The sequence below is a fragment of the Athene cunicularia genome, assembly GCF_003259725.1.
Source record: "Athene cunicularia isolate RWA chromosome 10 unlocalized genomic scaffold, athCun1 chr10_part1, whole genome shotgun sequence".
NCBI classification, from domain to species: Eukaryota; Metazoa; Chordata; class Aves; order Strigiformes; family Strigidae; genus Athene; species Athene cunicularia.
The window spans coordinates 23,136,112-23,149,708 of record NW_020799112.1 but is presented as its reverse complement, the minus strand read 5'-3'; the positions used below and the strand labels follow the sequence as shown (position 1 = coordinate 23,149,708).

Here is a 13,597-nt window from a genome sequence, read left to right as displayed (position 1 = left end):
ATTGGAATGGGGTTGAAGAGTGACTAAACGTTGCCATTGCAGGACCTGTCTCTAATCTACCACAGTCACGGGAAATTTTGCTACTTGTGCCATAGGGAACAAGTCAAACTTAGAACAGCTCTGGAGACTGCTCAGTAAATCAAGTAAGGCAGTTAATGTCTTAAGAGCAAGTCAGCCATACTACGTAGTTAAAAGTATTGCATTTCCTTGAGATTGTTCCTTGGAACATTAGGCCACAGCCACCCAAAAAGCTATGGGGCAAGCAAACACTAATTTACATTTCACCAACTACTCTCAGGTATCTGCCCACTGTCTCTGTAAGTGGTGTCAAAAACTTGTGCATGAGCATTATCTGCTCTTGAGTGCCTTCTCGTCCTTATTGTGTTTAGTAGCTGTACCTTTTTAATACTGATACAATATACAATCCTCACAGTCGAACACTGAAGTAAGTTTTATTTTGGTAATGCTCTGTTATTTATCGTGCAAGTGTGCCGATGCCTTTCCCAATTCCTGAAGGTGAGCGTAGTGCAAATACCCAGCGGATATCTCACATTCCGCGTATTGTGTTACAGCGTTCGTGCGCCGTTCAGGCGACCGGGCTCCCCTTTCTGTCTCGTCCCCCTCCGGCCCCGCTGCCCGGCTGCAGGGCCCAGGGCAGAGTGGGGGGAGCTGCCCTGGGGCCTGGTCCCACTTCTCCCACCACAGGAGCGGACGGAGCAAGTGTCGGGGCAGCCGGATCGCCCACAGCCTGTGCCCAGCTCTGGAATCAGTTGTAGGCGCGCTGGTCTGAATCCACCCTGGCCAAGAGCAGACTGTGAGAAATGATGACTCTTCCCCAGAAATCTTTTTCTCAGTGTTTTATTTCCCTAGCTGTGGTTTTTGTGATATTAACCTGCTAGTAGTTTCCATTCCTTAATACATTTTTGGTATTTTTAGTTCTTGGTATGAAATGTCTGTTGGGCTGCTAGATACTCAATGTTTTTGCTTTGCTATTTTCTAAAATCTTAAAGCACTGCTTTTTGTTTCCCTTAGTATTTCCCTCATGTTAAATTTAAATACTTTGCCTTTTATCTTTGTCCATATAGCTGCTTATGCTGTCTTCCTTTAATTTCCTTTCTGAAATAGTCACATCATTGCAGCCAATATCTGTATTTTCTAACATTAGATATACAAGAGCTATTTTGGAGCACTTTTGTCTACTATGGCTCCTCAGTTTGATTATCCCAGTCAAGGACCAAAATTCATGCTAAGTATTTCTGCAGTATTCTCTGCTGAGAACAGCAGACTCCTTCACTTTATAGAAATGTGTGAAAGATTCCTGTAAGTGGATTATAAAAGTTTGCTATTTTGATGGATGATATCACTGCAAAAAGTTGTGGGTTTTGTTTTTTTTTTCTTGTTAGATGGAAAAACTGGTACAAATTATGCATGTATGAGACTAGTGATATGCCTCCACTGGTAGAAGCATTGATGTCAGGTGTAGAGTAAACGATGTGCAGCTTTTTCAGTTTTGCGACATCTTTGGTTAAGATGATGTCTGTCTATCATTTAGTATTGTATTCATAATACTAATCTAAGTAGAGATGCTCATGCTTCCAGAACTACAAGGATTTTATGCAATCGTACTCTATCATAGCTGAAAAGGGAGAGAAAAGGTCATGCTTGTGATCATTTGACACTCCTTACTCCCTTGTGGAGGATGAGAATCCCTTCTGCACTGTAAAGGAGGACTGACGTTTGCTACTGAAAAAAGCTGTCAGAGATTCAGGATGGCAGTTTTCTCCTTTGTGGGAACCAAGAATGATTATTTATGGTATGTAGGTGGTTGTAGTTTAGACAGTTCGGATGGAGAGAGAGAAACAAGGCTCTTTCTCAGGGACAGAAATACAGTATTTTCTTATCCCTTGTTTTTAGTGCTTTATTTTTAGATGCACTATTTTTAAAAAGCTTGAAATACAAAAATATTTGCTTTTTTTTTTTTCCAGTTAAAAGAAAACCCTGTGGTGACACAGCATGACTCAATCTTTTTATGGCCACATCAAATACGTGTTGCTTAGGATAATGTAAAAATATACAAACAATATTAAAGGCAAAAATAAGAAATCAGCAGTTGCTATTGTAACACAAGGTGGAGGGCAGAAAAAAAAAAAAAAGTTTTGTAAATAAATCTCATCCATATTTATTATTCATTCCAAAAAAATCAATAATATGCTTTAACCATACCATACCGAAAGTAATACAGAACTTAAAGACAGTATTTAGTATGTAGAAAGTATTTTACATCCACTCTCTTGGTATTAATGTAGCAATTGTCTTAATCTGTTAATGAGTGGGTGTTACAGGAGATGTACAGAGGGAGAGTAGCATTAATTTTGTGTGTTCTCTAGAGATAATGCATCTGTTGAGGTGGAGAGGACAGTCTCTAGCCAGGTGGTGGCTGTGTGTGCTCCTGCAGCCACAGGGCCTGGAAACAGTGGGCTCCTCGCTCACAGGGTCATCTTGTGACTCACAAATGTTATTCTTGCCAGTGCAAAGCAGATCTGATTTTGAGCCTGAAACAGCAATCAAATGAATAATAACAGCTGACAGCAATGCAGTACAACGCCTTGAGTTCCAGCTTTGCCAGCCCAGCCTCCGTTCCCAGTGCCATGCCAGGTGCTGGGTTGGGGCTCAGGGAGGGCTGGGAGGAGGCCTGGCAGCCCGGGCTTCCACACTTGGGTTTCCATTTCTGTGGCTGTTGATGCGGTTTTGGGTTTTTGTATTTTTCAAAATCTGCCAAGCTTATCTTTTTTCAGCTGTTTAGGCATTGTTAGTGCTGACACAAAGACTTTCATTTGCTTAGTTACTGCACAGCTAGAATCACATCTTTCACTGAGAAAACCTGAGAGGAGCCAAGGTGCCGTTTGCTGACACACAGCCTGCACGGCTAGGCCCAGGGATCGACCGCAACCTCTGAGGCTCTGCCTGCCCAGTCTGGCCCTGCCTTGGGGCAGCTCTGCGGAGTTACTGAACCCTCACTGTGCCTCGTGCTGACGTGGAGGTGTGGCGCATCTCTACCTGCCCTTGTTCTGCTGGCTCTGGAGTTCCTGGTCAGTCCAGGGAGACCTGACCTGTCCCAGGAGCTGGTGGAGGTGAAAGCCTGTTGTGCGAAGGACAACAGAGGGCACTTACCAGCTGAGTGAGTTAGTTTGTCCTCCCCACAAAGCAGGCTCAGGTTAAGGTGGCCACTAGGTAACTAGCTCAGGTATAAATTGTCTCCAGGTTAGAGTACCGCATTTTTATCTGGATGGTAGAGAGCTCTAGCTAAAATAAAGGTTAAATTCTCAAGAAATATGCAGTAAGAAGAAATTATTACTGTTTGCAATGAGAGCAATTGAAGAGCATTGTAGTGTTTAAGGTATATATCCTTGATCTTTATGAAATATGCAACCTGGAGAAATAAGAAGAGATGCTTTTACAACTGCTGTGGAGTCCTTTCAGATGATTTATGACAAGATTTAAAAAAAAATAATTCAAAACTATAAAAACTGTTAGCTGGACATGGTTATAGTACCATTTGGAAGTGACTGAAATTGATAAATTCAGATTTGACTCTGTAGTCATCACTCATGCTTGGAAGAGCAAGCACTCGGGGGTGGATGTTGTCCTGTAGAAACAGCACTCTCTTCTTTTGTTGCCCAGGCCAAGGAAGTGCTAGCTGCTGTGCGTTGCCGATCTTACTGGTGTTAGGTTCCTGGAGAAGCGACAAGTAAGAACAAAACTTAACCACAGATGCAGTTAGACACTACTAAAGCTGGGTCTTGTTTCTAGATCGTAGGGAGAAGTCTGATAATCATCTGGTGATGATTTGCTACTTCTCTGTATATTTGCATGTAAGGCCATGCTTTAAGGGAAAAAAAAAGTAGTTCCAAACTACTGATAGAAAACTTCCATTTAAAATGTGATACAGTATTAATGCAAACGACTTAGTGCTACCACTCTCAGCTGTCTTCCATGCGATTGCCTTCTTGGCTCTTTAGTCTGCTTGACTCTTTAGTCTGCTGCCTTTTTATTAAATCTCTCTGCATCCTTTTCCATTTGACTGTATGAGATGCTGTTGTACTTGGGTTTGATTACAGCTGCACGCTGATGCAGTGTGTGAGCACTTGGGAAAGCTGCTCTCAGGGCAAGCCGAGCCTTCCTGGCGCTGTGCCTCTTCACATTGCTTTTGGGAAAAAACCCTTTGGCCTGGTAGTGTGTTTGGCTTAATCACAGTCAACAACAGCCACTGACTGACTTTAACAAAGCCTGCTGTTTGCAGACTGTGTGCACATATTCCATGTTGTCCTGTGGCTTTGTGAGCTTTGTCCTCTTGCTGAATTTACTGGGTCTGATGCCATAGCTTCCAGTGGGAAGCTTGATTGTTTCCCACTCTCATTTCTTACATATTTTCTGTAGTTTATTCTATTATCTGATACTAAACCTCATTCTATATAGCTTGGGGAAAAAAGTAATTATCTGTATTTATTTTGATACTGTACCTTTTTGTCCATCCTGCCAGTTCCTTTTTCCAAGTGTAGTATCACAAATAGCTGATGAGTACACTGAAGGAAATTATGCTTCTCTGTTGGACTTCTGTTTTCTCCAGTAACCCAACCTTCGACTGATTTTTTTCAGTCACATGCATTTCAAAAAAAGTCACAATTTCAAAAAAGAATTGGTTCCTTCATTTTCTCAGTGCTTCCAGATCACTGCTTCCATTGTGCAACTATCAAATTGACGAGGTTCATGCAAACTAAGTTAGTTGAAGCTTATTATTTTATTGAAGTTCATGTAAGGTTGTGGGTGTTCAAGAAAACTGCTGAGATTGTGTGTTTTCAGACATGTTTACCTCTGCTGTACTATATTAAAAAGCATTCTTTTAATTCAAGTTTAACTGTTCTTCAGTGTTGTTAGCTGTGACAGAGCTACATCAGTGGCAACAATGGTTGGAGACTTAATAGAAAACATACATAAAGCCTACAAGTTCTGTACTGTCTGCCATAATAAAATGGGTCTGGTTTTAGTGCAAATTAGTTTAACTCAAGATTAAATTCCACTTATTCCTTAGTTTTTATGTCATTCAAGTTGAGATGTGGCTAACCTATAGATTAGACTAATAATATTTGCTAATATGCATTGTGAAATAAATCTGTGTTTTTGTTGGGTTTTCCCACTAATAGATGCAGTGAAGTTTGTGGAAGAACATAGTCTGAGGCTAGTTTAATGAACACTTTTAGCCAACTCAGCTTAAAATAAGAACCTTGTGCTCTCCTGACTCCATTTGTAGTTCCCACTCCTATACCTGGTGTTGGTGCAGATGCTTGACTATTCACGTGAGGAGGCAATTCAGCAGAGGCACTTTTCTGTCAATACAGTCACACAGGTCATTTGCTAATGTGGAAGTGTGTACACACACAAGTCTCAACTGCTGATACCTCATTTCAAAATACTTGAGTGCAGCAAAGCATTCAGAGTACTTACATTTCCTTATTTAAACTGTAAAATTATGTGATATTTTATCCTGCAAAATGCTTTGTAACAATAAACTGCTTGTATTCTGATGAATATGACTTGATGCCATAACATACACGAGAGCAGTGTAACTAAATCACATTGTTTGAAATTGTGGTATTAAAAAATGAGGGGAATACACAGAATTGCCATGTTGTTGGCCACATCTTCCTTCACAGCATATTCAATAAATTCTCACTGTAAAACGGGTTAATTCCAGCATCACTGGTTTCAGTATTGTGTAAAAAAAAATCTAAAGTATAAAAAGGCAAGAGTGCAGAACTCTGTTAGCGTTATCTGCCAGGCTACAGAAAATAGGTTTGGATTTGGAGAGCAGATTTATATCTGAGTGGGTGTATCCATAGAACCTAACTACTGTTCAATTCAGCTGGAAAAAAACAGATTTTGATTTCAAGTGGTACAGCTTGAGATGTCACAAGTTTTCAGTAGCATCCTGAAATAGTAGTCTCTAAGTGTGGGGAGGGAATATCTATTTAGATGTCAGTCATGGTGACTAACAGATCAAAAGGGGCTGTTAAGACACACGGCCAACAAGCTGCGTAATGTAATCTGCAGAACTCACTGAATACTTACACATCAGGCTCACAGCTTCCATCTGAGTAACAGCCGATGTGCAGGTTTGACTTAAAAGACTAAAAGATGGAGAATCCAGTATACCCAGTTTAACAGTTCAGGTGGTAACTATCCTCACTACGAGTAGATGCACTGTAGGAGTGTCATTTTTGCATTATTAGCTTCCAATAACTGCATCTCAGTTGGAATAATTGGGTTTTTCTGCTAAGTTTAGAAATGTCTGCCATCTGAAATCCCTTCTGTGTGTAGACCTTCACAAAATCCCATGGAATTACCTGCTAATTTTTGAGGGCAGTGCTATTCTTCAGTAGTTCAGGGGCAAGTCAGTTGACATAATTTGTGTATGCCTATATCAAGGAGTAGAGTTCAGTGAAAAAAAATATTTTTGAAGTTGGAATTTGAATAGATGATTTTCGGTTATTTAATGCTAATGAGAAACATAGTACCTTTTTTGATGCTTATTGTGCTTTCCTGCAGGGCAGCAAAGGACACTACAGATACCACTGGCAGAGCCACAATGTTAAGCACAGTGGAGTGGATGATATGGTCCTTCTTCCCAAGATCACAGAGGATTCCATAGTGGAGAACCTAAAGAAACGATACATGGATGATTATATTTTTGTATCCTTTGTAGTGTTGTTTTCAGTGGGGCCCTATGGACTTGCTGAGCCAGTGTGAAACTAATGATATGCACATGTTCTCTTTAAGCAGATTACTCAGATGCTGAGCATGTTATGTGACAGTTCAACTGAGATCACACAAAATGCTTTGTAAAGTGAGCTAATTATGAGGGTTGAAATTAAGACCTGAAAAATTATTTTAAGGTTTGTTTTTTGATATTTGAAATTGTTCTTGTCATTGTTGAAGGTAGGCCTGTAGCTCATATATTTACATATCTACATGACCTTTGAAGCTACTGCAGTAATGCTTAATAGGTTTAAAGTGTATATGTATGTGTCCTGATACCATGTTGTCTTCTATATCTCATAAATTCTAATTCTTACAAAATAGCGTTTCTTCTGTGACATAACCCCATTTGCAACTTACTCTGGAATTGTTAATACTATGAATTGTGGGCTGATGGAAACACGTGAACATGCAAACATCTGCAAATCTACGGTGTTCACACTTAAATTTTTTTCTTTCTGTGATTAATGAAAACATGAGACTTAAATACCTGAACATATAACCTAACAAGAAACAGATTTCAGCACCAAAAGTTTGCCTTTTTTTTTTTTTTTTTCTTTAATTTTGTATGCAAGGAATTCCTTGAGATAAGAATAGTCACTATTTAATTTTAGCTCTCACAGTGTAACATGAGCTGCAGTAATGAGTTTGGTAAACACACTAGTCACTAGGCAGTGATACTGTTTCTTCTGCTGTAGCCAGGTTGTCATACTTCCTAGTTGTGTCTGTAGAATAGTTCCTTGAAGAGTTTAACTTTTTTTAGCAGAAAGGGAAGGAAATATAACATCTCCTGGCTGTTTCCATATATTCAGATGTTAAGAGCTAAGTAGCAGCTCAATTTAGCAAGGACTGATAGAGGAGAATTAATGATGCAGTCGTGTTGACATTTCTATCCCAAACTGCAGAGGTTTTTAATATGTGTGTGCACATGGGTTTGGATCCTCTGTTGAATAAAGTACCACAGCATGATTAAATTTGAAATGTTAGTTGCACAATATTTGTCAAAATACAGTTCTGGGGCAAACTCTAGTGGTCTTGCTGTTAGTAACATGAGCACTTTCGTCTGTGTGGAATGCTTCATCTTCCATTAAGTAGATTCACAAAGTCTTCAGTACTCTATGCTGAAGAAATGGCTTTATGCTTTTTCTTCTTATAAAAATGAGTGATCGTAACATGGAGATGGTCTTTTTACTGAAGCAGGAATAATAAGTATGCTTTCCAAGGGGACTTCTGGTCATATGAGGGATCAAAGTCTTCTTTTAAAGCATTATAATTCCTTTGTGTAGGGAGAAAAGACTTATTTTGCAGTTCTGTGGCTTTTCATTCTAAAATGGAGATAATCTCTTGAATCTTCTAATTGTTTGTATGTCCACTCATGAATGAAAGTTTCTCTGTGCTGTGTCGCATAGAGATTACCAAATCGCCCCAGAAAATGCTGGTATTGTTTACCAACAGAAAACTGTTACTTTGGATGTTTATACTGACACAATGAATGCTTGATTTATTATATTTGAGACTCAGATGTTGTCACTCTTCTTTAAATTAATTTTTTAAAATGTATGAAGAGAGCATTGCAGATTAACGACACGGAAATTATGCTCACTGAGTTATACTTATTCCCTACATTGTTGCCATTTCATGGTGTGGCACCACAATAATAGATTCTTATGTAGGATAAGCCAGCAGCATAAATTTGTTAATTTTCCTACTTTTGGACAGAAAGCTTAGTAAGTTTGCCTACAGACAATTCCAGATTGTTAAATGAAACCTGCAGTACAACATTTGGACTCATTGGCATGAGTACACTGCTGACTCCCAGCACAGTGAACCAGTCCTGCCTGTAAGGTAGTGTCCGTGGCTTCATGTATGTATGCTGCAATTCTTACTCCAAAGGTTTCTAAAGTATTTTGTAAATGTAGGACATGTGCAGCTGTATGCAGAATGGTGAAACACATTAAAAACGTTGCAAAAAAGCTCTCTGGCACTAATAATACCTTGAAACGGAGCTGCTTCCTATAGGGCAGCCTGCAGGATAAGGCTTCTAGGGACTATTAATAGTTACACTCATGAAGTCACACCTCTGAATTACCAAATTCCCTGAGCTCCCCACTGGTACATGCAGCTGAGTAATTGTCCAATTTTACTCAGCTGTAGCTGTTTCCATCCGACTGTGCATGCTCAGCACTGTATCTGTGAGATCAGAATGTGTCACTGTGTTCCGTAAAGGTCAAAACAATGTTTTCTAATACTGACTATATGACCTGCTCAGTTTCAAAGGAGTAAAACAATTTTAAATGTGCCATTTCCTTTCTGTATTTTTATGCAAGGTGTGTTGTGTTTGGGCCTCTGATACATGTTTCTATACTTAGCTTGTCCTAAAAGAAATATTTTGATAATATCCTATTGAATGATATATTTATATTCTTGTAAGCCTCCTATAATTTAATTTTTGTTAACAATTGTTGTAAACTGTGGGCTTTTTAATGTTATTTGAAGCTGTGATGCATTATGTAATAGAAGGAAAAGTTATTTGGCAGTCACTAGTGGTAAGATAATACTTTATGAAATTGTAGTTACCTTAACTTCTTTTGAATACAGACATATATTGGCTCTGTGTTAATCTCTGTGAATCCTTTCAAGCAAATGCCATATTTTGGGGAAAAGGAAATTGAAATGTACCAAGGAGCAGTAAGTAAAGCAGTCTAAAATGTACTGCTGTATTCAGGGGCATGTAAATATTATTCTACACGGTTAAACTCTTGGACGTATTTGTTCCGGGGTTTTAGTAGTGTTGTACTAGCCTGGGAGAATTTGGCTGATATCCATTACCATATATTGAGTCATCAAATTGAATTCCCTACAACACGGGATTAGTATTTCAATAAAATAGTTCTATTGATTAATCCATATCAGGTTTCTCGACACATCCCTCCTTCTGTAAAGGCAGTTTCTAAGTTATTGTATGCTTAAAGTGTGGTGCACGATACAAAATGGCCATTAGTAGATTTGGAGACTATGACTTGAAAACTCTCAAACTGGATGAGAACAATAAAAAAATTAAGATGCCAAAATTAGATGACACTTTTGAGAATATAGCTTGAGGAGTCAGCTCAAAGAACTTAAATTCCAGTTTCCTGCTCTGCTTGAGCTGGGCATGTCCATAGATTTGGGAAACCATTCAGCTTGAATAGTCTTGGTGGATGAAAATGAGACATATAGCACCAGGCTCTGTTTAGCAGTTTATGTAGGTTATTGTTAGCATATGACCACTGGTGGAAAAGGCTTAAATTATGTGAGTTTCTCTTGGACAAGTAATATATTTCAAGCACAAACCATTTTTAGAACAGGGTGTTTACAATACTTTGGGAGAAAATTATGGATGAGAGAAAGATCGGTAACAAAACCCAGAGACTTTGGTTTGTTTTTATTAAACGAACAAAAAAATTCCTGGTGAAAATTCAGTATAAAGTGGGATTCAGAATTGTTTTTCCAGGAAAAGAATTCTTCCAATTTAAATAAAAATTTATATGGCTCTTTCTGTGTTTAATGCTGTGTTGAAAATTATTCTTTATTTCCCCTCCTAGGCACAATATGAAAACCCACCACATATTTATGCTCTTGCAGACAGCATGTACAGAAACATGATTATTGACAGAGAAAATCAGTGTGTCATTATTAGGTAAGAAAAAAAATCTTTAAAAAATATTTTATTGTCATCTTTTGATGTTTTAACTTCAAGAAGCAGAAAAGTTTTTTTTTTTAAGTTATATCAACAAAACTCTTCTGTATCCATGAACACTGAACATTTTGGAGTTTTCTAGGATAACTAAGTACTTTGTGACCCTCCCTTTTATTTTCCAGCGTAAACCTGATGGTAGCTTAACCACAAGAAATCTTTTTCTCACACAGTCAACTTCATGCCCAATACCAGAACTGCAATAGCTTGAATGACGGTGTGAGAGGGATGGATTAACAACTAGACACAGCCACAGATACTGTTAAATCTGACATTGTCACATTGACTGCATTTATCATACTGTGTTTTTAGTACTATATCTTATTTTTCCTCTTTTAAAAATAAATGTACTTTTTCTCTTTTTGGAATTTTACTTGCATTCAGTCAGAGACAAAGGAGGAGAGGTATACTGGAAAAATAATTTTGTCTTTGCTATTAATCTATTTTAATTATTAAGATGAGGGAATTCTCTGTAGAATTATTACTGAGCTTTTTTATTGACAGCCATTACTCAAGTCAAAATCAAAGTGAGTTTTTGGGTCCAGGGATATGCTTTGTTCACATCTGTGGATTTATGTATGGTAAAAGAAAATATGCAGAGAGCAAGAATGCAGGGTATTTGAGCTGGTACACTATACCTCTTTCCTTCTTACATAGAAAGCTTCGGAGATTCACTGTAGTGGACCTGGAGCTGCACTTCACTGTGGCAGTGGTCTGCAAGGTGGGGAGTGTGTGTCACAGAGACTGTGCCATGAAATCCACTGGGATGCAGGAAGAAAATATTAGTCCTTCTGTAATGGGTATATGTAATTTATAACTTGGTAAATTATGTACATACATTGGGAGTGTGTGTTCAGACTTTTTTTTTATAGGCAGTGTGTGTGGTCAGAAGTGTTTGGAGACTGCTGGCCTATGAGACTTTCCCAACAGCTAGGGAGAAGAAAGGGGAGAAAAAGAAAAAATAATTTGAAGGGAAGCTGTCATTATATTATTAATAACAGCTTTTCTGAAGCTTTCTGTCATTTCTCTGTGGAACATGCTGAGAGGCAGCACTGTGAATTTAACTGCTGTTGAATTTAACAAGAGAGATATTTCAAGACAGTGTTTTCTTTGTCCAGGAGGCCCTCTCTGGTCCTCTCCCCGGGGTGGCTGTGTGCCCTGCAGTGTCACGCCCCAAGGGTGCAGGATGTCAGTGGTGATCAGATCCGATGCCTTGTAATTTAGTGCACTCAGTCCCTTAGGCTGGAACCTCCCGGGCATGATGGATGGTCACTGATATTTAAGCTTAAATGCCCTTGCACCAGCCATTTACTGTTATAAAGAACTGGGCTTAGTACATGGGTCTTACACATGCAGGTGCTCCATGTGCAAGTGTTCCTGTACCGTTCTGAATGATCCAGTGTGAAAATAGATTTCACATTAATATATCTCACTGATGAGGTGTCATGAAAACTTGTGAGGAATAATTGTTTGAACATTGTATTCACTGTTTTATTTCTTTGAGTCTATGCCTGGGGGTTGTCCAGGCAGGGCTTTACTGGGTGACATGTTAGAGTGGAAAAGGGCACAGGTGTGTTCTTAGTAACAGCAAAGTGTATGTAGGCACGTGGAAACTGTTGATTTTACAGGTAGGAAGGTCAACCAGGCGTTAACAGTTTGCTACACTGAACTGTACTTCTATGACGGCCTCCCTAGTCCTAGGCCCCTGGCTACAGCGTGGGACCATAGGAAATGAAATGCCCAGAGCTTGTATTCCCACATCTCATATATCTGAATTCCCTGAGCTCAATCTTCCTTCTTGGAAAACAGATGCGTGTTGCCATGCTGAAGTTATTAGTCCCATTTAGTCAAATTCAGACCTCTTAGCAATGGGTAAAATTGGGATTTATTTTGCTTTTTGAACAAAATAACATTTCAGAAGCTGGGAAGTTTTACATGAAGCTAAATTTATAGTGAAAAATCTTTTAAACTGTGGTGAACTGTGATAAAAAAACAGTTTTTGATACATTGCTTATGCCCCAAAGTGCAGTGAAAGCAGAGGGTCACATTTGCAGAGAGCTGAGATGCCGATTTACAGATTTAAATTCACATAGGAGAATTCTTGTGCTTGGATGATGCGTTCTTTGGAATGTTTGCATTTTGTGTGTGCAGAGTGAATTTTCTCTCACTGTGCACAGTGTATTCAGAATCTGAAGGAGTTAATTGAAATCTACTGCAGAGCTGAAAGGAGAAAAATCATGGTTGCCAGAGTTGTTTCAGAGAGTTCCTCTTCCTTTCTACACTTTCTACATATTTTTCCCATGATTATTCTTATTACAAACACCATAACAACTGTGGACTTAGACTTACAGGTAGTTTTCATGATGGTATTTGGTTTTCTGGGATGCTTAAAAAATAATTTTTATTAAATCAAGTAACTCAGCCATTCACAAATTTATTTTTTTTTTTTGGTTGATACTTTAATCCTTTTGAGCACATTTCATTTAAACTCTTTAGATATATACTGTATCTTCTGATTTTAATGTTATTACTATTTCTAATGACTATATCTGTCTTAAGAATGAAGTTTCTTGAAGTTTGGAATTTGTTTGCTTAAATTTTTTTCATAGACCAGAAGGCACTGAAATCGCTGGCAGACCAGAAGCTCCCAAGATTCTGTAGCTCTTGAGTGAAATGAATATTGTAGCTGGCTTCATGTCTACTCCATGCCATCAGTTTCACTTAATATCTGCCAAGGACTTTACCCTTTATGCCCCTAAACTGGTGATTCTCAAAAAATTGAGATAGTTCTGTCTGTCTGTCTTCAGTTCCACAGAAGTCTGCTGAACCTAAGCAGTTTTAAGTGAACCTTTGTGTTTCAGTGAACCATAGTTTTTGCCATAAAAATTTGTCCTTTGGAAAATGAGTGATGATAACAATATGGTTACTGTGAGGTGCCTAATTGCTTCTCTACTTCACAGCTAGTCTGAATTTGGAGTGGGTTCACTGAAACTCACTCTTGGAGCAGGAACAACAGCAAGCTAGTACAGAAATAAACCCAGTTTTGTC

At 38.7% G+C, this 13,597-nt stretch overlaps 1 protein-coding gene across 1 annotated transcript in view; it reads left to right on the top strand.

Moving 5' to 3' along the window:
* The first annotated feature begins 6,608 nt into the window (after positions 1-6,608).
* Positions 6,609-13,597, top strand: part of MYO1E (myosin IE) — a 57,653-nt gene continuing 50,664 nt past the window's right edge. Inside the window, exons 1-3 of the mRNA XM_026856186.1 lie at positions 6,609-6,747; positions 9,412-9,501; positions 10,398-10,492. Coding sequence (XP_026711987.1) covers positions 6,670-6,747; positions 9,412-9,501; positions 10,398-10,492 — 263 coding nt within the window. The 5' untranslated portion in view covers positions 6,609-6,669. The remainder of the gene's footprint in view (positions 6,748-9,411; positions 9,502-10,397; positions 10,493-13,597) is intronic.